The 25,396-nt window shown below is 44.7% G+C and overlaps 1 protein-coding gene across 3 annotated transcripts in view; it reads left to right on the top strand.

Moving 5' to 3' along the window:
* CDKAL1 (CDKAL1 threonylcarbamoyladenosine tRNA methylthiotransferase) overlaps positions 1-25,396 on the top strand; it is a 1,052,012-nt gene that overhangs the window by 21,501 nt on the left and 1,005,115 nt on the right. For all 3 annotated transcript variants that reach the window (XM_077269963.1, XM_077269960.1, XM_077269961.1), the window contains exon 4: positions 8,146-8,258. In XM_077269963.1, the coding sequence (XP_077126078.1) occupies positions 8,146-8,258 (113 nt within the window). The remainder of the gene's footprint in view (positions 1-8,145; positions 8,259-25,396) is intronic.

A 25,396-nucleotide genomic window follows, 5' to 3' on the forward strand; every position in this document is an offset into this window, starting at 1 on the left:
CTCCAACTTCTCATCTGCTGACCCTGAGCTGCCAAAAAATAGATCCAGGGATTCGGAAGGGCCAGTCCCTCCCATCTTTAGGCCTCTGAAACAATTCCAGCCTAATTCTTGGCTGTTTCTTCCCCCAAACAAGTTCTCGAAATAGAGTTAATGGTGTGAAACCACTTTTGGGGCAACCAAACGGGGGAATTATGCAATACATACAATAATTGGGGCATAAGAATCATTTTAATTAAGTTTATCCTTCCCACCACTGAAAGGTATAGTTTGCACCACGCCCCTATTTTCTTCCTAAACCTGTCCAGCAATGGGGACAGATTCAGATTGACGTAGCTCAAAAGAGGAATAGACACTTGAACACCCAGATATTTGAACTGTGAAACCACTGTCAGCTTACTACCTTCCCCTGATATTGGGATGTCATCGCCCCCTTTATCCACTATCAAGATATTTGACTTATCCCAATTGATTTCAAGACCCGATATATCACCAAATGTCCTGAGAATATTCATCGCACCCTCCAAGGCCTCTCCAGAATTTTCTAAAAATAGTAGCATGTCATCTGCATATAGGGCTATTTTCTACTCTATCATGCCGTACCGGAACCCTCTAACCGAAACCGAATTCCTAAATGTCTGTGCTAGGGGTTCCACTGCCAACGCAAAAAGCAGCGGAGACAGCGGACACCCCTGCCTAATCCCCCCTATATAAACCAAAACTTCCAGACAGCTCACCATTAACTCTCACCCTAGCAGTCGGAGAAGAATACAACAACCTCACCCACAAGACAAAAGTCGGCCCGAAACCAAAAGATCTCAGAACCTCCCAAAGTTAGCACCATTCAACACTATCAAACGCTTTACGCGCATCCAGTGACACTACGACTCTATTACCCTCCTTCTCCGATGGCAGCTGCAAGTTCAGGAATAATCTACGTAAATTTATCGCTGTAGACTTATTTGGCATAAAACCTGATTGATCAGGATGGACCAGATTCTGGACCACACTTGCCAACCGGTTAGCCACTACCTTAGCCAAAATCTTAACATCCGCTGTCAGCAACGAAATTGGCCTATATGACTCCGCCAATCCTGGGTCGTTACCTTCCTTTAAAATGACCACTACTATCGCCTCTCTCATGGACGCCGGCAACTCTCTCTCCTGTAGCGCCTCATCAAAGACTGTCTTTAATTATATCTAAATACAGAATGCTGTAGATAAGCCCCTGATGCCGGTGGGCTTACTTGACTTTGGGGGTGACAGATTCCCTTTAAATCATTCCCCAGTGCTAGGTCAATCCTGGAAAGCGAGCCATGAGTTGCAGAATAACAGGAATAACAGACTACAGTCTCATTCCCCACTCTCCAAAGGTCCATCATCCCCAATTCTTTCATGTAATTTCCAAACGCCAACTTTTTTTAATGCCTTTGCCTAAACCCTTCTTATATCTGTCCCACCCTTCATCCATCACATTATTGACATCCCCAATAATTAACAGTGGTAATCCCATACCTCATTTATACAATTCAAATATTTCTTGAACCTTTTTCCCAGAATGTGGGGGTGGGAAGTAAACAGCCGCCAGACATAATGGTTGCCCATAAATTTTGCAAAATAACAAAACATTTTGCCCATCTCTATCTACATGACTCTCAATTTCTTCAAAAGGCGTGGACGCCCCAATCAGAACCGAAACCCCCCCTAGCATATGAAGAATACGTAGCGTGATAAGACTTCCCAATCCACCTCCTTTTTAACACATCTACTTTTTCTGTAAGCAGATGTGTCTCCTGGAGACAAATGACATCCGGGCCCCGTTTTCTCACATATTCCATAATTGCCGTTCTCAGAGTACCCTCCGACCGTCCTCTTATATTCCAACTAACAATTTTAATTGTGTCTTCCACCATAAAGCCTCACAAATACAAATTCTTGATCCCTTGAAATAGGATGCTGCTCCCACTAAGCTATAAGTCCCAATTTCCAGCAATAGACCCCAGCCCCCCTCCCTCCTCCCTCCCCAATAAACATTAACACAGTAACCCATAACTGATCCGCTGTTGTTTTTCACCTCTTACCAGAGAGTAGGTAGTCCAGCGTCTAGCTACCCTTCCCTCAGTACCTGTAAACCGCTGTAACTAGAACACCTTCCCAACCCCTCCGCATATAGAACAACATTATTACAATAAGTCCTCTGAGAACCGCAACATCTATTAAACCAAAGACCAGAGGTAACAATAAGGCAGCATCATCTTCATCTCCAGAATCTTCCTCTCACTTCCCTCTTTCTTTGTCAGCTGTAAGCTTCTGCTTATTTAAGTCCAGCCACTTAGTGGCTTTTTCTGGTGTTGGAAAAAAGTGAACCGCACCCAGGGCTACAACCCTTAGGCCACGTTCACACTTTGCGGCGTCCCTCTGAGGGTTCTCCCGCAGCGGAATTGATAAATCTGCAGGGCAAAACCGCTGCGGTTATCCCTGCAGATTTATCGCGGTTTGTTCCGCGGTTTCCGCTGCGGGATTACTCCTATACTATTGATGCTGCATATGCAGCAATATGCAGCATCAATAGTAATGTTAAAAATAATAAAAATTGGTTATACTCACCCTCCAATGTCCGGATCTCCTCGGCGCTGCACGCGGCGCTCCGGTTCCAAAGATGCTGTGCCGAGAAGGACCTTCGTGACGTCACGGTCATGTGACCCGGGCGTCATCACGGTCATGTGACCGCGACGTCACCGCAGGTCCTGTTCGCACAGCAACTCTGACCGGCCGGCCGCGTGCAGCGCTGAGAGGTGAGTATAACATGATTTTTTATTTTTATTCTTTTTTTTTACCCCAAATATGGTTCCCAGAGCCTGGAGGAGAGTCTCCTCTCCTCCACCCCGGGTACCACCCGCACATTAACCGCTTACTTCCCGCAATGTGGGCACAGCCCCATGCGGGAAGTAAGCGGTTCAATGCATTCCTATGGGTGCAGAATCGCAGCGATTCTGCACAAAGAAGTGACATGCTGCGGGTTTTAAACCGTTGCGTTTCTGCGCGGTTTTTCCCGCAGCATGTGCACAGCAGTTTGCGGTTTCCATAGGGTTTACATGTAAATGGAAACGCTATGGAAACTGCTGCGGACCCGCAGCATCAAAATCGCCGCGGTTCCGCGGTAAAAACCGCAAAGTGTGAACATGGCGTTAATTTCACCGGGTATAGAGTAGAATAAATCAATTTCAAGTCTCTCAATCTCCTTTTATCTCCTTTTAACCGCTCCATAACTCATCCTCTGCTTTTGCACTTCAGCCTAGTAATCTGGGTAAATGGAGATCTTTTGGCCGTTAATGCACATGTCCTCAGCTGTACGAGCGCTTCTCAATATGGCATCTCTGTCCGTATAGTTCAGGATCCTAGCAAGGATAGTACGAGGGGGGGACCCCGGCGGAAGAGATTTCATAGGAACGCGGTGTGCCCTTTCCACCGCAAATTACTTAGACAGGTTATCAGCACCTATCTTGTCCTGGAGCCATTTTTCAATAAATTTTGTAGGGTCATTTCCTTCAGTCTTCTCAGGGATACCCACTAGTCTCACATTATTCCTCCATGAGCGATTCTCCAGATCATCATTCTTATTAATCAAAGCAGCACATTTATGCAGACACTGAGTATGGGACCTCTGCATTTTAGAGAGTTGATCCTCCAGCACACTTACACTCTCCTCCACCTCTCCCACTCTCTTATCCATTTTGGTCATGTCTGCCTTTATTGTATTAACTTCTGCTGTAGTCCCATCCAATCTATGAGTGAGAGTTGTTATTGCAGTTTTGCATGATCTGATCAGATCATAATGTCTCGCAAAGTGGATTCCCCTATTATAAGCTCCTCCACAGTCTCTTGCTCCACACCATCATTTTCCCGCCTTCCTTCCTCCCCCTCTGGCCCCCCCTGTACCGTATCATCCTCTGAGCCTTCTCCTTGCACTTTCATTTTCTCTCCAGCCTGTTCCTCCTCCTCTTCAGCTGTCTCCTTCCACCCAGGCATACTTTTCAAGCCTAGCAGCCACCTCTAGCCTCTTTGCATATGAGGCATTTGCAGCGTCCTCTCTCTCAGCTGCCTCCACACTGTCTGCGCCATCTTCGGTCCGGGTCACTGCTCCTGCCTTGGCGTCCTGCTGCCTTTTCCGGACCATATCCACAGCTCTGCACAGCTTCACACGTCAGGGCCGACCTCTGGTGACCTCCCTCAGCCGCACAACATGTTATCTGCTCCCAGAGAGATCTTATCTTCATGATACCGTATTTTCTGGTGTATAAGACGACTGGGCGTATAAAACGACCCCCAACTTTTCCATATAAAATATGGAATTTGGGATATACCCGCCGTATAAGACGGGGGTCATCTTATACGCCCAGTCATCTTATATGGCGTGTGGTTTCCAGGGTCTGGAGGAGAGGAGCCTCTCCTTCAGGCCCTGGGATCCATATTCATGTAAAAAATAAAGAATAAAAATTAAAAATATGGATATACTCACCCCTCCGAAGGACCCTGGACCTCAGCGGTGCAAGCGTCTGCCTCCGTTCCTAAGAATGCAGTGAGTGAAGGACCTTCGATGACGTCGCGGTCACATGAGCGGTCACGTCTCCTCTCCTTCAGACCCTGGGAACCATCCAGGATCGCTCTGTGCACCCGTACCCGGCGTATAAGACGCCCCCCGACTTTTGGGACAATTTTTAGGGGTTAAAAAGTCGTCTTATACGCCGGAAAATACGGTAAATGCAGGATAACAGCGGAGGAGCTCCAGAAGCCGACCGCTCACATCAGGTGCTAGGCCACGCCCCCTACATCGCCATTCTTGAAGAAAACCTATTTGAGTCTGCAAAAGACCTGAGAATGGGACGGAGATTTGTCTTCCAACAAGACAATGATCCCAAACATAAAGCAAAATCTACAATGTAATGGTTCACAAATAAACGTACCCAGGTGTTAGAATGGCCAAGTCAAAGTCCAGACCTCAATCCAATTGAGAATCTGTGGAAAGAGCTGAAAACTACTGTTCACAAACGATCTCCATCACTGAGCTCGAGCTGTTTGCCAAGGAAGAATGGGCAAGAATTTCAGTCTCTCGATGTACAAAACTGATAGAGACATACCCCAAGCGACTTGCAGCTGTAATCACAGTAAAAGGTGGTGCAACAAAGTATTAACTTAAAGGGCCGAATAATATTGCACGCCCCACTTTTCAGTTTTTGAATTTCCACAAAAATTTAAAATGACCAATAAATTTCGTTCAACTTCACAATTGTGTTCCACTTGTTGTTGATTCTTCACCAAAAATTTACATTTGGTATCTTTATGTTTGAAGCATGATATGTGGGAAAAGGTTGAAAAGTTCCAGGGAGCCGAATACTTTTATCTATCTATCTATCTATCTATCTATCTATCTATCTATCTATCTATCTATCTATCTATCTATCCTAACCTGTCAGTGTGATTTTAATGTACACCGCACATGAATTGCTGGCCTTTCAAAGGGCATCGGTGCAAATTTCAAATAAAAATAAAAAATCATGTCACACTTATTGGTCCTTGTGGTGTGCGAGTTTGCATATGCTTAGATTTTCACTCGCACGTATAATACGGCCGAGAGAAAAAACAGTGATGGGAGCTGCCCCATAGATTAAAATTGGTCTGAGTGCTATGTGATTTTTATTTTTTTTTCTCGCATAGCACTCGTCCGTATTCCTCTCTAGTGTGACTCCAGCCTCAAGGGAAGACTACTGTCACAACTGGTGAAATGCAGGTGAAGGCTGCTGAGACTGCTGGGGAGAGTAAAGGGAAGGCTGCTGTGACTATTGGGAGAGTAAGGGCAGAGTCAGACTGCCATATTTCTTGTGCGAGAATCGCATCGCACTGCACGGACTGACCTGGCACCTCTCCTCATCTGAGCAAGACAGCGTGATGGATTACCATGCAGCTGTCAAGCTCAGGTCAGGAGAGCTGACAGCCAGTACGAGGTTTACGATGCGATTCTTGCACAAGAAATACGGCAGTGTGTGTCTGCCCTAAAGGGAAGGCTGCCGTGACTACCGGGAGAGTAAAGGGAAGGCCGCCATGACTAATGGGGGGGTGTAAAGGCAAGGCTGGTGTGACTACTTGGAGCGTAAAGGGAAGGCTGCTGTGACTACTGGGAGAGTAAAGGGAAGGCTGCCTTGACTACCGGGAGAGTAAAGGGAAGGCCGCCATGACTAATGGGGGGGGTGTAAAGGCAAGGCTGGTGTGACTACTTGGAGCGTAAAGGGAAGGCTGCTGTGACTACTGGGAGAGTAAAGGGAAGGCTGCCGTGACTACTGGGAGAATAAAGGGAAGGCTGCCGTGACTACCGGGAGAGTAAAGGGAAGGCCTCCATGACTAATGGGGGGGGGGGGTGTAAAGGCAAGGCTGGTGTGACTACTTGGAGAGTAAAGGGAAGGCTGCTGTGACTACTGGGAGAGTAAAGGGAAGGTTGCTGTGACTACTGGGAGAGTAAAGGGAAGGCTCCTGTGACTACCGGGAGAGTAAAGGGAAGGCCGCCATGACTAATGGGGGGGTGTAAAGGCAAGGCTGGTGTGACTACTTGGAGAGTAAAGGGAAGGCTGCTGTGACTACTGGGAGAGTAAAGGGAAGGCCCATTGGTGAATTGTATGGAAAGTTAGTTTCTTTGACTAATAGCAACCAGGAGATTTACCCTAGAAACCAGAGCGAAAGTTGTGTGCTCTGTTCTTACTCTCTGCCAGATATAAAAACAGCTTGTGTGCTAGTGAAGTGATACATGGTCTGAGCCGATTGCTAATTATTTTGAGAATATTTTAATATCTGTATTTATTAGGGAGGTAGGTCTTTGATTGTCACACACCAAGGGATAATGTCATGGTTTTGGAGTAACACAAGTATGAGCTAACCAAGCCCATGAGGGAAAGAAGGCCCCCTGAGTAATGGAGTTGTACATACGAGTTGAAGAGGGCTAAAGGTCAAGATAAAACATATTCTGCTGAACCCATTGACACTTTAAGGTTCGCACTTGTACGCAACAATTCATTTTTTGTGTTAAGTTAAAGAATAAAAAAATGGAACCTTTGCAAAAATAAATGTACCAATCCCATGATCGTACTAATGACATCAGTATGACCCCATTAAATATTATCGGGTCTGTTTGGGTTCCAGTTGTGAAGCCATCATTTATAAGGGGTTAAAAAGCACATCAACAGAACTTCGTAATGGGGACTCCAATCACAGTGTAAACTTAGCCTAGTTTGTGTGGGAGACTCCCTACTCCCCTGGCAGATGATGAGGGAAATAAGAGTCCGGCATCTTGAATTCAAACTTCTGATCGTTTTTTTGCTCGGTTGATCTTCTGTCTGAGCTCTGTCACTGTGAAATCCTTATATTTTTTTCAGGAAATAATTGAACTACTGCAGAACATCTTTAGCATTGTGAATTTTACTCTTGGATTGTCAACATATTGAAGAGCTAGGTCTTTCCGCTTGTGACAAGTGCCTTCTGCTATTGTCATGTGACTCGGAGTAAAGTAGCGGTCATCAGTCTTGTGCTGCCGCATATCTGAGAACCAATCTTGTCATATAACTCGGCTTTACTTCTGGATCAATGGCTATTTAGTGTCTGGGGAAGTCGATAATCTGTTGAATTAATATTTCCTGATCGGAGCCTCAATACACATTTTAACTTCTACTGGACAGAGCATGTAATAAGATAATAATAGGGCAAATTGGAACCATTAGAACATTCTCATTGAGTTTTTATGTCCTACTTCTTTTTATATCTTGAGAGCCAAATCGGCAAGTATTAAGGGCTCGTAATACTGTGATGCTGCAATCATATTTAAATTAATCATAACTGCCCTTCTGTCCTTAATTTTATAAAAAAATAGATGTGACCTTTGTTTTCTCTGTCAGATGAATACTTTATATAGGTAGAAACCTTCTCCTGCCATCGTATGTAATTGGAGGTATACAGGGCCCCTTGGCCAAATGAATGCAACATACTAACTTGTAAGAGCTGTAAACTGTGTGTACATTGGTCTCATTAGTCTTTGGTCTAATTTCATACTATTGTGCCTTTTATAGGATTCAACTTTCTCCATATTATTGTCTCCTTTCCATTCAGCACTATTCCAGGCACTCAGAAGATCTGGATACGGACATGGGGCTGTTCTCATAACAACTCTGATGGAGAATACATGGCAGGACAATTGGCTGCTTATGGCTACAATATAACAGGTATTCATTCTGACTTTTTTTTATTTTGCGTTTCATTTATTATCTTATTATTTTTCAGGAATTTTGATATGGTGTTATTGAGTCTTTATATAATAGTTTTTTGATCAATTATGTTTTATCCAACATATCAATTATTAACCCCTTCATGACCTTGGGATTTTCCGTGTTCATTTTTCGCTCCCCTTCTTCCCAGAGCCATAACTTTTTTATTTTTCCGTCAATATGGCCATGTGAGGGCTTATTTTTTGCGAAACAAGTTGTACTTTTGAAAGACATCATTGGTTTTAGCATGTTGTGTACTAGAAAACGGGAAAAAATTCCAAGTGCGGTGAAATTGCAAAAAAGTGCAATCCCACACTTTTTTTTTGTTTGGCTTTTTTGCTAGGTTCACTAAATGCTAAAACTGACCTGATATTATGATTCTCCAGGTCATTACGAGTTCATAGACACCTAACATGTCTAGGTTATTTTTTGTCTAAGTGGTAAAAAAAAATTCCAAACTTTGCTAAAAAAAAAAATAAAATTGCGCCATTTTCCGATACCCGTAGCGTCTCCATTTTTCATGATCTGGGGTCGGTAGAGGGCTTATTTTTCCTATAGCCACGACAGCACCCCTACGAGAGAGGGGATCCACCCACCTTCCGGACAGGAACCTACAGGATTTAAAGGGGCGGTCCCCCTCACCACTCCAGTTTGGGTTCCTGTCCGGACGGCGGGAGCCTGCAGGAATGAATCTTACCCGGGTCCGCCATGCCTCTGTGCGGTGTCCGTTGCGAACGACAGAATCGGGGGCCCGGAAGCAGCGTCGGGGGTGTCCTGCGTGCAGACCCCCCCTCGTCTGGCCACACGGAGCGTGTTCCAGGAGTCGGGCAGTGCCGTCCTGGTCCACAGTGCAGGCGCGGTGTTCAGCGCTCACACCGGCGCAGGTGAACCCGGAAGTAGTTCTTACACTTCCGGGGTAAGCTGGAGGAGGAGCGCTGCAGCGTTTGAAAAAGAGCGGCGGCTGTACAGGAAAGCGTGCAGCAATGTCCTCAGTAGGGGACGCCGAGCACCCTCAAGGAGAGGGATCGGAGCAGCGCAGCAAGAGCGGTAGCCGCTCAAGAAGCAGCAGCAGCGTGCGAGCGCCCCAGCGTCACAAGTGGATCGTTCTCCTCCAAAACCGGTATTCACAGATTCAGCCTCATGGTGAGTGTTATCAATTCTCCTGGTGCTGATATGGTCTGTTATTTTGTGCTTTGTTTTAGGGGAAAAAGTCATCTAAATCTAAGCACAAGCAATGTGCGTTATGCATGACCCCAATGCCTGACAGTTATACTAAAAGGCTTTGCCAGGCGTGCATCTGTCAGACCTTAGAAGAGGAAGCTCCCCTTCGTTCTTCAGACCTTAGAGAGGTCATCAGGGAAGAAATAAACTATTCCCTTAGAACCAGCCGCCATGGGAGGTTAAGCAGGGACATATCTCCAGGATCTAGTCCGTCCCTGCAAGAAGGTGAATGTTCCCGCTCCTTATCACCATCCTCCTCAGAGGAAGAAGGAAGGCCATGTTTTTCGGTTGATAACATGGATATATTAGTTAAAGGAGTCCGAGCAACCATGGGGGTTACTGAGAACAGGGAACCAAAATCTGCACAAGACTTAATGTTTGCGGGCTTGTGCCAGAAGAGTCGTAAGTCATTCCCGGTCGTGGATACAGTTAAGACCCTTATAAAACGGGAATGGGATAAACAAGACAAAGGTTTCCTACCGTCGTCGGCAAAAAGAAGGTATCCCTTTGACGATGATGATCTGACGGTATGGATGAAGGTCCCAAAAGTGGACGCAGCGGTGGCCTCTTCATCTAAAGCTGGAGCCCTACCACTTGAGGATGTAGGCCTTCTGAAAGATCCGTCAGATAGAAAAGCGGACATGTTTTTGAAGAAGGTGTGGGAGTCGTCTGCTGGTGCTTTCAAACCGGCAATCTCCAGTACTTGTACGGCTAGATCTGTCATGGTTTGGGTAACCCAGCTGGAGGAACAGCTGAAATCCAAAGTGCCCAGAGACAAAATACTAAACTCCCTATCGCAAATACGGGAAGGGGTGGCGTATTTAGCGGATGCATCTGTGGATTCGCTAAAATTAGCAGCCAGATCAGCAGATCTTTCAAACGCCGCTCGACGAGCCCTATGGCTTAAGACCTGGAAGGGAGATGCCCAGGCGAGAGCAAAACTGTGTACGATTCCATGTAGGGGTGAGTACCTGTTTGGCCCGGTATTGGATGACATTCTAGCTAAGGCTGAGGATAGAAAAAAGGGCTTTCCTAAAGTGTTTAATCCTACCTTTAGGAATACCTTCAGGAGACGCTTCCAATACCGAAGACCTTATCAGAACCGAGACTGGGAACCAACAGACCCGAAGAAGAAAGGTTCGGACTCTAATGCCCCATCATCTTCATCAAGAAGAAGAAGAAATTACCGTTAATAGTGACCTCCCAGTAGGGGGCAGGCTAAAACACTACTATGCTCAGTGGGCCAAAATATCATCGAGTAACTGGGTTTTGGGCATAATTAAATCGGGGTTAAAATTAGAGTTTCTGTAAAAACCTTCAAATTTCTATATCTTGACTACCCCTGATTCCTTAGACCAACAAAAGGCCCTTGAAAAAGAAGTTCAGATGTTAAGACAGAAAAAAGTTATACTAGAGGTTCCAAAACAACAACAGGGGAAGGGGTTCTATTCCCCTTTATTTTTAATTCCCAAACCTGATGGATCCTTTCGAACCATCATAAATTTACGGAAATTGAACAAGCATCTACAATATCATGCTTTTAAGATGGAATCTATTAAAACGGCGACTAAACTTCTTTTTCCCAGATGTTATATGACAGTCCTGGATTTAAAGGATGCGTATTATCATCTGCCCATTCATCAGGAGCATCAACAATTCCTCAGAATGGCGGTGCGTTTAAACGACCAGGTCAGACATTTTCAGTTTACTGCAATGCCGTTTGGTCTATCTATGGCACCGAGAGTGTTTACTAAGGTCATTTCGGAAGTAATGGCCTATGTCAGAGAACACGATACGTTAGTTATACCCTACTTGGATGACTTCCTAGTAGTGGGGAATTCGTTTTCTCAGTGTAAGAATCGCCTAAATCATGTAATATCTTCCTTACAGGACTTGGGTTGGCTAGTCAACTTGGAAAAATCAAGATTGGTACCATCATCGACTCAGACTTTCCTAGGTATTCTGCTAAATTCGGAAGAGCAACTATGTTTCCTTCCGGAAGAGAAAAAGCAGAAGATTGTGCACAAAGTCAGTACTGTAACAAAAAGGCCAGATCTGACTTTGAGAGACGCTATGTCCCTTCTTCACATTCGGGGAGAGCTCAACACAGAAGCAGATTACCTCAGCCGTCATTCTCTAAGTCAAGGAGAATGGGTTCTAAATCGACGGGTGTTCAAACAGATAGTAGATCTTTGGGGGTTGCCCGTCATAGACCTATTTGCAACGAGAGAGAACAGACAGACCAGGAAGTTTGCTTCGCTTCAGGTGGCAGACAAACCCTGTGTAATAGACTCCCTTCAGATGCACTGGGATTTCCCTCTAGGGTATGCATTTCCCCCAATGTGTCTGATCCCTATAGTCCTCAGAAAGATCAGGGAGGAGAGGGCAAGAGTGATCTTGATTGCCCCCTTTTGGCCCAGGAGGGCATGGTTCTCGTTACTCAGAACAATGTCTGTGACCGATCCCTGGGTATTGCCAGTCAGTCCGGAGCTTCTTTCTCAGGGTCCATTCCGTTACCCCAATGTGGAATCCCTGCATCTGACGGCGTGGAATTTGAGAGGGAGTTATTAAGGAGAAGAGGGTTTTCAGAGGCTCTCATTTCTACTCTGTTAAACAGCCGGAAAGAAGTTACTACTAAGATCTATGCTAAGACTTGGAAAAAGTTCCTTGCCTTCTACCAACATCCCTTTTCAGGCAAGGTTCCAATTCTGGCTATTCTGGAATTTTTACAGAAAGGCCGAGAATTGGGCTTGGCAGTAAATACCCTTAGAGTCCAAATTTCAGCTTTGGGAGCATTATATAGCAGTGATGTGGCAGGGAACAGATGGGTATCCAGATTTATTAAGGCCACTGAACGTTCTAATCCAGTGTATGTGCCCAGTCTGCCACCATGGGACTTAAGTTTAGTTTTAGATGCCTTAACTGAACCCCCCTTTGAGCCAATAGATTCGGTCTCCATTAAATATTTAACTTTAAAAACCGCCCTCCTAGTGGCCCTAACTTCTGCTAGGAGAGTGCGTGATTTGCAGGCTTTATCAGTAGATCCCCCTTATTTAATGGTCTTTCAGGATAGGATCGTATTAAAACCAGATCCAGCATATCTACCAAAAGTAGCTTCCAAGTTTCATAGAAGCCAAGAGATAGTTTTACCATCATTTTGTGACAATCCGGTTTCAGCTGAAGAGCAGAAATGTCATATGCTAGACGTTAGAAGAACGCTGTTAGAATACCTCCACAAAACAGAGCCAGGGAGGCAGAGTAGGGCTGTGTTTGTTTCCTTTCAGAATCCAAGAAAAAGGGCGAGTGTAACGAAAGCGTCTATCGCCAGATGGATAAGAGATGCCATATATCTTGCTTATATTGCCAAAGGCCAAACACCACCAGATGGCATCAGAGCCCACTCTACTCGAGCCATGGCCTCATCCTGGGCGGAAAGAGCAGACGTCTCCATAGAAGTAATATGTAAGGCGGCAACGTGGTCATCTCCTTCCACCTTTTATAGACATTACAGTCTTGACCTGTCAGAGGCCAATTTAACTTTTGGCCGTTCAGTACTTAGTACTGTAGTCCCTCCCAGGTGATTGATCTTTGAAAATCTCTCGTAGGGGTGCTGTCGTGGCGATAGGAAAACCGGTTTTTACGTACCGGTAATAGGATTTTACGGAGCCACGACAGCACCCGCACATTCCCCCCCGTAGTTAATCACTGGTTTCCTGCACTCTATTGGAAGGTGTGCTGTTAGTTATCACTCTTTTAGAGGTGATGGTATTTAGTAATGTTTAAGTATATATGTTTATGTACTAACTCAATGGGCGGTGTCCCTTATACTCTGAAACACAAACTGGAGTGGTGAGGGGGACCGCCCCTTTAAATCCTGTAGGTTCCTGTCCGGAAGGTGGGCGGATCCCCTCTCTCGTAGGGGTGCTGTCGTGGCTCCGTAAAATCCTATTACCGGTACGTAAAAACCGGTTTTTGCGTGCCCAGCTGACTTTTTAATGATACCATTTTGGTGCAGATACTTTCTTTTTTTTTTTTTTTTTTATTCGTTTATTAGTTGCAAAATAAATCATACAGTACACACATTTGCATTCGTGTCTATCATTATCCATTATATCATAAAATGCAATTACTTACATTACATCATCAACTCTAGAGTATTACAAGAGTAACAAATGGTGCATGTCAATCACTAGTATCTTATTGTATAACCTTAACTACATTAACTACTGAAGGAAAAAAAAAGAAAAAAGAGAGAACGCCGCCAAAATAAAATTCCGTATAAATTTCACCCTGTAAGCAATGTCCCCAAAACCACGGACCCTACTTCTCACTTCTATACTAAATTTTTATGGATCAAAGAGTGTGATGGGAGGAGTTCCATCTGCCCCATATTTTCTCAAACTTATCTGGACATCCTCTATTCTGGTATAATGTCCGTTCATACGGGACAATTGAGTTTACTAAATCAACCCAAGCTCTAAGAGATGGGCAAGAACCACCCATCCATCGCAGCGCCAGTACCTTTCGCGCCATAAACAGTGTCTCTCGCAGAAAAATCCCAGTGTGGTGATCCCAGGTTTCCGCATCCCACACCCCAAATAAACAAATCAATGGCTCAAGTGGGACAGGAATCGACAACAAGGATGTCAATAATGTCGTCACCTCTTTCCAATAATGAAAAATAACAGGACACCTCCAAATCATATGGATGAAATCCGCATCACTGGAGTGACATCTTAGACAATCTGATGAATGGAGACGACCCATTTTAAAAAGGCGAGTCGGGGTCAAATAGGATTGGTATATGATGTACAATTGAGTCATCCTATTATTAATCGATGGGGAAACTTTAGTTGGAGATTCCAAAATATCGTCCCATTCTTCCCGGCAGTGTATCCGGAAGAAGTCCCTCCCATTTCCCCTTAATAGAATCTATAATAGACCCCCCTCCTATGGATAAAAAATAGGTATATAAAGAGGAAATAAGTCCTTGAGGACCTTGCGAATTAAGAATTCCTATTAAAGGTAGAGATGAAATAGCTTGACCCGTACCCATATTCCGCATGTGCGATTGAAAGGCTGTTCTTAATTGTAAATAGCGGAAAAATTGAGACCTCGGGATATTGTAAGAATTTTGTAATTGTTCAAAGGAGGTAAAAATCCCCTGGTTATGTATATGACCTACCGAGCGAACACCATGCGATATCCAAAATTCCGTGGACGGGTGGCCCAATAGTCCCGGAAAATAACTGTTATTCCACAATGGCATTTCCGCTGCTATATCAACAGATTTAGTTATTTTTTTTAATTTGTCTCCATATTGATCGTGCCAACTGGAGCATAGGCAACCGGCGAGCAACACCAACCCTCTCCAACTCCAGAAACCCCAATGGACAATCAATCCGGGCAGAATAAAGCAAGTGGCTCTCAGAATTAGGGAGAGAGTTATTGGGCATCCATTTATTTATCATTTTAGCCTGCCCGGCAAGATAATATAAGTGAAAGTCCGGCAAAGCCGCCACGCCCCCCTGTTTCGGTCTCTGCAGAGCAGATAGTCTAAGTTTAGGCCTAGTTTATCCCCCATATGAAAGATGTAGTTAGGGAATTTAGAGTCGCAAAGAGGGATTTAGGTATTGGGACAGCACTGTGTTGGAAGCAGTAACTTAATTTGGGGAGCAGTATCATTTTGATCAGATTGATACGACCAGCCACAGAGAGCGGGAGTTTATCCCAGGTAGCAAATTTGGATTTAACCAGATCCAATAATGGGTAGATATTAAATTGTAAATCAAATTGACTATGTTGAGACATATGGATTCCCAGATATTTGAAGTTGGAGACAATGGGCAACGACGAGAGAGTTTCGAGACGTGGCATTGGGGTATGAGAGAGAGGCATCAGGGCAGACTTATCCCAATTTATATAAAGACCGGAGAATTTACTAAATTTGTCTATATTCGTTATTACTTTTGGTAACGTATCCTCTGTTTCATCCATAAACACTACCATATCATCAGCATAATGGCCAATAATGTCTACCCGATCCGCTATGTGTATCCCCTTGATGTCAATGGAGGACCTCATTCGTATTGCCAAAGCCTCTATCGCCAAGGCAAATAGAGCAGGGGAAAGAGGGCATCCTTGGCGAATTCCCCTATGTAACAAAAAAGGCTCAGACATTAAGCCATTCACAACCATACGTGCTCTAGGCTTCGCATATAATGTACCTATCCCTCTCAGAAATTTGTCCCCAAAACCGTACCTTCGCAGACATGCAGAGAGGAAGGACCACTCAAGGGAATCAAAAGCTTTGGCTGCGTCCTGTGATGCCAATGCCCATTTATTATCTGACTCTAGAGAGCTATATTGGATGACCGATTGAACCCGCCTAATATTGATGGAAGTACTTTTCCCAGGCATAACGCCAGTTTGATCCGGGTGTATAAGATCTAATATAATCGTGTTCAGTCTGGTAGCCAGAATCTTAGTAAAGATTTTATAATCTACGTTCACCATAGAAATTGGTCGATATGATCCACAATCTAGAGGATCCTTCCCCTCTTTCCTGAGCACAATAATGTTGGCATCATAAAACGTTTCATGCACAGACTCTCCCTCCCATATTCCCCTAAGTACCTTCAATAGAAGCGGTGCCAACTTATCTCGGTATTTCCTGTATAGCTCAATGGGAAACCCATTAGGTCCCGGGGCCTTCCCAGTAGCCATGTCCGCTATAGCGTGTTCCACTTCCTCCAAAGTAAACTCAGCCTCCATGAAGGCTTGTTGAGATGGGCTCAGTGTGGGGAACGTTATATCTGATAAGTAATCCAGACAGTCATAAACATCAAAACCGCTACTGGATTTATATAATGATTTATAATAGTCGTGAAAACATTGAAGTATTTCATCAGTAGAGGATACTAATGAGCCATCGAGTACGCGGATCTGCAATATTGTATTGGAGGTGTTATGTTGGCGTACTAAGAAAGCCAGGAGTGTGCTGGCCTGGTTCCCCAGCTCAAAGTAGGATTGGCGGGTAAAAAATAGTTTGCGTTTCGACTTAAAGGGAACCTGTCACCTGAATTTGGCGGGACCGGTTTTGGGTCATATGGGTGGGGTTTTCGGGTGTTTGATTCACCCTTTCCTTACCTGCTGGCTGCATGCTGGCCGCAATATCGGATTGAAGTTCATTCTCTGTCCTCCGGAGTACACGCCTGCACAAGGCAATATTGCCTTGCACTGGTGTGTACTCTGGAGGACAGAGAATGAACTTCAATCCAATGTTGCGGCCAGCATGCAGCCAGCGGGTAAGGAAAGGGTGAATCAAACACCCGAAAACCCCGCCCATATGACCCAAAACCGTTCCCGCCAAATTCAGGTGACAGGTTCCCTTTAACGTCTGCATGTTGAGTATACAACCTCTGGGAAGTAAGCCATTCAACCCTGTTACTGCTAGTCTGATTTGCTATATACGTGGCCTCTGAATCTTTTAATTGCTGCTCTATCTCATCATCCTCCCCCGCCGTTACCCTTTTAACATAGGAGATTGTAGAGGACAAGCACCCCCTCAAATATGCCTTGAGGGTATCCCAAAATAAACCAAGATTCTGGTGTTCCGGGTGTGTTAAAATAAAACAATTTAACTGGTCAATCGTCCTATCACTAGAATCTATTAATTTCAACCAGAAGGGATTTAATTTCCAGGATCTATTATTATTGGACTGCCCATATTTAAGTTTGAGTTACCGGACTGTGGTCCGAAATCCCCCTATTACCATGTTCAACATTATCCACCCACAATGCCAAGCCACTAGATCCAAATATATAGTCTATACGAGATAAAGATTGCTTAGTAGATGAGTGACAAGTATACCCCTTAACCTCTGGGTGGCTCATTCTCCATAAGTCCAGCCAACCGCTGCCATCCATAAACAGTGCCAGTTGAGAATGGGATTGAGGCAGAGACTCCCCGGACACTGTATCATCCAATCTCAATCTGTCCATGGAATGATCCATGACCAGATTAAAGTCACCAATACAAATAACATTAGCATCCGGATATTTTAAGGAGAAACCCAATGCCATACGGAGAACCGACATGTTAGCGGGGGGAGGGTTATAGACACACAATATCACATATTCACGTGAACTAAGAAATGCATGCACAAAGACAAAACGGCCTTCAGGATCTCGCCGTGCTTCTCTGGCCTCCCATCTAACCTCCCTGTGTATCAACAGAGATACCCCTCTTGAGTAGCTAGTGTGAAATTCATGGAGAGACCATTGCACCCACAGCTTTTGCATACATCGAACCGTATCCCTAGTCAGGTGTGTCTCCACTAATGCCACAACATGGGGATGATGTCTTTTAATCTGCGAAAATACCTTGATTTTCTTCCGAGGAGTCTTAATACCCCGTATGTTCCAGGTGATGCATATAATTTCAGACTATATATATATATATATATATATATATATATATATATATATATATATATATATATATATATATATATATATATATATATATATATATATAAGAAAAAAATATTATATAGTATTGTTATTCGGGCGTAGCTCAGAGACATCACACAGAACAAAAAGTTAGTATTGGCGGCAACCGTACATATCAAACAACCAAAATTGGTATATAATACCAAACCAAACAAAACTGGAACAATAGAGGAGCATGTTTCCATACTCCTACAGTCAAATAGAGAAGGGGATACCCTCACTGAATTCAGTGTCCGGTATTGTTGCCACCTTTCGCACCCATTCGAAGAGCTCTATTTATATTGCCATTAGACAAAGAACTTAGATTAGGAGTCTTTCACATTAGACACCCCGTGAGACCGCAACCATTCGGCCGCCTCCGCTGGATCTGTAAAGAATAGAGAGGAGCCCTCATGGACAATGCAGAGCCGAGCCGGATAAAGCATGGAATAGATGATATTCTTATCCCTGAGTTGTTTCTTGATGTCCATGAATCGTGCTCGCTGCTTTTGGAGTTCCATGGAGAAGTCCGGAACAATCGATATAGTAGCATTGTTGCATTTGATGGGGCTCTTCTGCCGCGCCAGGCGAAGAATAGTATCTATCTCTGCAGTTGAGGAGGCGTCCCAGGAAAGGTCGAGGTGGAGTTCCAGGGGGAAGAGGTCTCGTTGGGACCCTATGGGCCCTCTCCACCGAGAATGTTGAGGAGAATCCATCCCCCAGGTAGGTCTTAAGCCATTCTTCCAGAAATTGCTCGGGTTGCTGACCCTCCAAGCACTCCGGGAGACCGATAATTCGAATATTGTTGCGGCGCAGTCTGTTTTCCAAATCGTCTGCCTTTTGTTTCCAAGCGTTTACGGAGCCAGCAGCTTTTGTTAGTTTAGCCTCCATAGGAGTGATAGTATCTTCTATATGAGACACTCTGGTTTCGACTTCCGAAATACGCCCTCTCATCGCTTGCATGTCATGTCGCAGACGGCCCACTTCAGTATGCACATCCTCTATTTTTTCCGTAAGAGATGATCTAGTGAGGGAGAGAGCCTGCATTAACTGCCCGGATGCTTGATTAAGGGTCAGTTCGTCTTGTTTTCCCTCCTCATTACTATCAGAAGGACGGCCCTTGCGCTGGGCCGGTGCAGAGTTGTTTCTGAGAGAGCGCACGTTATCAGGGGGATCATCCCTGGCATATTTCCTTAGTTTATCAGCGGCTCCTGCTCCTTTAAGGTACCTTCACACGAAACGACATCGCTAGCGATCCGTGACGTTGCAGCGTCCTGGCTAGCGATATCGTTTCGTTTGACACGCAGCAGCGATCAGGATCCTGCTGTGATGTCGCTGGTCGCTGAATAAAGTCCAGAACTTTATTTGGTCGTCCGATCGCTGTGTATCGTTGTGTTTGAAAGCAAAAGCAACGATACCAGCGATGTTTTACACTGGTAACCAGGGTAAACATCGGGTTACTAAGCGCAGGGCCGCGCTTAGTAACCCGATGTTTACCCTGGTTACCAGCGTAAAAGTAAAAAGTAAAAAAAACAAACAGCACATACTTACATGCGTCCCCCAGCGTCTGCTTCCTGACACTTACTGAGCGCCGGCCCTAAAGTGAAACTGAAAGCACAGCGGTGACGTCACCGCTCTGCTGTTAGGGCCGGAGCTCAGTCAGTGTCAGGAAGCGGACGCTGGGGGACGCATGTAAGTATGTGCGGTTTGTTTTTTTTACTTTTACGCTGGTAACCAGGGTAAACATCGGGTTACTAAGCGCGGTCCTGCGCTTAGCAACCCGATGTTTACCCTGGTTACCCGGGGACCTCGGCATCGTTGGTCGCTGGAGAGCGGTCTGTGTGACAGCTCTCCAGCGATCAAACAGCGACGCTGCAGCGATCGGCATCGTTGTCGCTATCGCTGCAGCGTCGCTTCGTGTGAAGGTACCTTTAGAGTGTTGCATGGTAGACAGTTAAAAGGGCTCCACAAATAGTCACAATTGTAGTTATAGATAAACCGAGCCCTAGTTTCAGGTCCCGTATAATGAGATACTGGACTGTGCTCCAAAGAGGTCACTGGACTGGCAGATAATGGGGTTTATAAAAGCAGTCTTGTTAATGTTCATCTGGGCTCTATATATCTGTGCAGGCTCTCAGTCTCCACAGGGGGGGGAGCAGCAGGAGGGGGGGTTAATCCTCCTAATATTATGGCGCTGGTATTTGAAGTGTCTGTCTGATAGGGGGGGCGCAGGGCCCAATTTCTCAGGGCACACACCACATCACCCCTTTATTCTCTCAGATATGTGCACACCTTCCCAGCAGCACCGCAGGTGTAATAAGGAGCGCCGCTTCCCCTACTGTCAGGGCGCGCGCTATATTAATTGCCACTGCTCCCCACAGGCACCGCCGTCCCCCTCAGTCCCCACAGCCACTGTGCATTAGCGCGGCTCTCACCGCTATTATCCGGTTACCACCGGCTCCAAGGAGAAGGAAGCCCGGCTCCAACAGAGGGACGGCGCCGCGTCCTGTATCCCAGAGCGCGCGCACCAAAGATGGCCGCCGCTACACGTGGAGTCTCCCGACCGTCTCAGCCTCCGCAGCTCCCGGCGCCTCAGATCACCGCAGCAGCCGCCCGGAGGGTCCACAAGGCTCCCAAGATTGTGGGGTTCCAGTCCCAGTCGGTACCGCCTGCGAGTTCAAGGTACTAATGGCAGGATGGGTTCAGAATGTACGGAGCTCTCACTAAGTGCGTCCTTCTTCTTCGGCTACATAGCCACGCCCCCCACAGATACTTTCTTTTGATTGCCCGTTATTGCATTTTAATGGAATGTCGCGGCGACCAAAAGAACGTAATTCTGGCATTTCGAATTTTTTTCTCGCTACGCCGTTTAGCGATCAGGTTAATCCTTTTTTTTTTTTTATTGATCGGGCGATTCTGAACACGGCGATACCAAATATGTGTATGTTTGATTTTTTTTTTTTATTGATTTATTTTGAATGGGGCGAAAGGGGGGTGATTTAAAGTTTTATATATATTTTTTTTTTTTAACTTTTGCCATGCCTCAATAGCCTCCATCGGAGGCTAGAAGCTGGCACAACTCGATTGGCTCTGCTACATAGCAGCGATCATCAGATCGCTGCTATGTAGTAGAATTACAGGCTTGCTATAGGCGCCGACCACAGGGTGGCGCTCACAGCAGGCCTGCATCAGTAACCATAGAGGTCTCAAGGACCTCTATGGTTACCATTCTGATGCATCGCTGACCCCCGATCATGTGATGGGGGTCGGCGATGCGCTCATTTCCGGCTGGAAGCGCCGGTTAAGTGCCGCTGTCAGCGGCATTTAACTAGTTAGTAGCTGCGGGTGAATCGCGATTTCACCCGCCGCTATTGCGGGCACATGTCAGCTGTTCAAAACAGCTGACATGTCCCGGCTTTGATGCGGGCTCACTGCCGGAGCCCTGCATCAAAGCGCGGTATCTGACCTCGGATGTACTATCCCGTCCGAGGTCAGAAAGGGGTTAAAGCCATATTTACATTGTCTAGAGAGCCAGTAAATCTATAGAAACTACATCTTTGAGTTTCTTTTGGTAAAAAGCCCCCACATTTTTGATACTGAGGGCATACCTCTAGGATATGCCTTGACCTTTGATCTGTTGGGGTTCAGACTCTGGGACACCACCTGTCCTGTGAATAAAGCCTGGTGCAGCTCTGTGTCCCATTCTGTGTATTGTAGCTGATGTCATTCACCTAAATGGATCTGCTCTACAGTTTCCTGCTCACCATGGGGCTGGCATTTTGTAGGGAAAAACAGTGAATGGGACTATATACTATACCAGCACTGTTGAATGGCTGTTGTGGTAAGTGCAAAAAAAAGTGCAATCTTCATGAACCCTTTCATGACATCCGCCGTTCATGTACAGTGCCACAGGAGGTGCATTCCCGCAAACTGCCGTACATGTTTGGCTGGACGATCACATCGGCTCACTCGCAGCTATGGATGACACCCTGCAGAAACCCTTGGTGTTAACCCCTCTGATGCTGCTGTCAATAGTAACAGCATCATCGATTGAAATGGCAAAGGGAGGGAGCTCCTTCTCTGCTTCGATCAGCATAACATGATTGCGATCAAGGCAGTGAAAGTTGATGTCTCACAGAGGGACAAAGTAAAAATCTAAAATACAAAAATAAAAAAAATCGCAAAAAAATGAAGAACATATACTAAGAAATACATATATTTATTGTAAAATAAAAAATAAACAAAGTACACATATTTGGTATTGTTGCATTCAGAATGACCCAATCGTAAATCTGTCCCAATAGTTGTGAAAAAGTGTAAAAAACAAACAAAAAAAAACTATGCTTTTTCATTATACTGCTGAACAAAAACAAATGTATTTATTTTTTTAATAAAAGAGAATTATTCACTATATTTTGAGAGCTATAGCTGTTTCATTTCTCCACTAATGGAGCTGTAAGCGGGTTGTTTTTTTTGCTGGACAAGATGACTTTTTCAGAGATACCATTTTTATTTACATTCAACCTTTTGATTGCTTATTCCACTTTTTATTGTGTAAAAGTGGCAAAACATAAAGCAAGACATAAATGTTGTATCGCAGTAATCGTACTGAATCGAAGAAGAAAGTCGTATAGTCACTTAAACCGCACAATGAACGGCATAAAAAATAAATTAAACCAATTTTTCACCTGATGTTGATTTTTTTTTTCATTCTGCCTCCCAAAGATCGCAGTAAGGCTTTGCACATCTTTTTTTTTTAACTTTGTTTTTATTGAATGGAACATTTTTTTCCTTCATGTGGTATTTTCCTGATGAAGTCATTTAGACTTTGAAACGCCTTGAATAAACCACCATCCTTTATGTGAAATACGTCTGGACCTACATTTATTCAGCAGCGCGGACCATATCCACACCAATTCCCTGGTTTATCAACTCTCGTATAAGGGAATGCAGGACCCGTTAGTTACTACCTGCAGAATATCATCTGCAAATGCTGTGACCTTTAATTCTCCAGAGCCCACCGTAAGCCCTCTAAAAATAGGGGTCTACAATAGGTAGAAAAACACAATGGAGCAACCATCAGCTCACCGGGTTGAGAAAGTCCTAGAACGGGTGCTGTGCACGGAGACTTCAGGCTGGTTTCCTGAGTAGATAAACAGTGAAAAAAACAGGAAAATCCAGCAACCGCAAAAGTCATAAAACAACACATTTATTAGTAGATTTAAAACCTGAAAAGGAAAAATGTAAAAAACATCATCATGACCATGATTAAGAGCTAGTGTAGCTCGAAACGCTTCAACCTTTATCATGTTTTTTTAAGTTTTTCCTTTTCATGTTTTAAATTTACTAATAAAGGTGATGTTTTATGACTTTTGCGGTTGCTGGATTTTCACATTTTTTTTTTCACTGTCTGCAATACGTGGCATAGTAAGGGGTCTATAGAGAGGTTGAATAGGAGGGGTGACAAAGGGCGTCCCTGTTTGACTCCCTGAAAGAGATCTATTGTTGGTGCATTATATCCGTTAACCGTCACACAGGTACTTGCATTTGTATGAAGGTATTGGATATACTGTAGGAACCTTGGGCAGAAATTTCTCCTGCCCAGGACTTCATATAAGAAAGGCCATGCCACTTTAGCAAAGGCCACTTCTGCATCCAGACTCATCAACATTGCAGCTGTTCTTGATGCATCTTGGGCCAAGACCGTGGCTGCGACCGCCATGCATATATTTGCCACTGGGTAAAGCCTGTCTGAGCCTCACAGAAGGCCAGGCTGCAACGTTTGTAGATGGTTTGCTAGAATCTTCGCCAGGAGTTTATAATCATGGTTGAGGAGTGAGATTGGGTGGTAAGATTGTGGCAATAATGGGTCTCTGTTAGATTTAGGGATATCTATTGCACGTCAGTCCGTATATTGGCCAATAGAAGCCCCTTGAAGAAAAGCTTCATTAAAAAAATTTGTCAAAATGGGCACTAAGTCAGGGAAAAGAATCTTGGAATATTCAGCAAGCAAACCATCAGGGCCTGGGGTCTTACCGTTGGATGTTATAGCTTGTCTCACTTCATCCTCTGTCATCTTTGAGTCTAATATCACTTGTTGTTCAGTGGTCAGAGATAGTAGATTAATAAAGTTCAAGAAGGAGTTAATTGTGGGGAGATTGGCAGGGGAGGCTGTGTATAGGTCCTCATAGTAGTCACTGAAAATTTGTGTGATCTCTTCACTGTCAGTTGTCGGCAAGGCTGTTATGGGGTTCTGCAGTTTAATAACTGGTTTGTAGGGTAGTTTACTTTTAGTTAGAGTAGCTAGCAATTTGCCCGTCTTATTTCCCCAGCGATAAAATTTATTTTGGGTTAATTGGATTTGCCAGTGTGATTGGGAGTGTATAAAAGAGTCCGGGAGATCTTTGACCATAGAATAAGCTTGTTGTGCATCAGGGGATGGGGACAGGGTAAGTGTTGTCTGAGTCTGGAGGAGGGAGGCATGTAAGGCGTCAAATTTCTTTCTATGTATTTTCCTTCTACATGACAGATAACCGATGGTATATGCTCTCATGACAGCCTTAGAAGTGTCACAGAGTAAAGGGAAATTGTCAGTATGGATGACATTGTCATCCAGGAAGTCATTCCAGTGTAATTTAAGAAAGGTTTTGAAATCGTCTTATTCTGCTAGGTAGGATGGAAATCTCCAATGTCGTGTCCGGTGGTTTGGGTGTGTTTAAAGTCAGGGATCATAAAATGGGAGCATGATCTGAGATCAGTATTGGGTGGATGCGAGAATCGTGATGTTGTGTGGATATGAGGAGGTAGTCAATACGGTAGAAGGACTGGTGAGTAAGGGATTGACGTGTATTCTCTAGCTGCAGAGTCCGTCACTCTCCACGGGTCACAGAGTGAGAGCTGTTCCATAAAGTGTAGGAGAGAAGCGGTGGCTCTTGAGGTCTGTGGGGAGGGTGAGGAACGGGCTAAGGCAGGACATTGTACCAAGCTAAAATCTCCTCCTACTGTTAGATGATTAAGAACAAGTCTTAAAAGAATCAGGAGAATTGATGTTGGTCATGATTGGGAGCATAGAGATTGACCAAAAAATATATTTTACCGGCTATTTCCACTTTCAGAATCCGATATCTACCCTGACTGTCACTAATAGTCTTGGATGGAACATGGCAGGCCCTTTTAATAAGGATAGCTACTCCACGTGATGATGAAGTATGCGAGGCAGCATAACAATCACCGATACTTTACCATGCTTGTCAGCCCTCCAATGTGTCTCTTTAAGAAAGATCACATCTGGCAAGAATCGTTTCATGTGTATTAAAACTTTTTGCGTTTGAGGGGGGTGTTAAGGCCTTCAACGTTTCATGACAAAAAATGCAAGTGTGGTG

Source organism: Ranitomeya variabilis, chromosome 6 (genome assembly GCF_051348905.1).
Source record: "Ranitomeya variabilis isolate aRanVar5 chromosome 6, aRanVar5.hap1, whole genome shotgun sequence".
Taxonomy (NCBI): Eukaryota; Metazoa; Chordata; class Amphibia; order Anura; family Dendrobatidae; genus Ranitomeya; species Ranitomeya variabilis.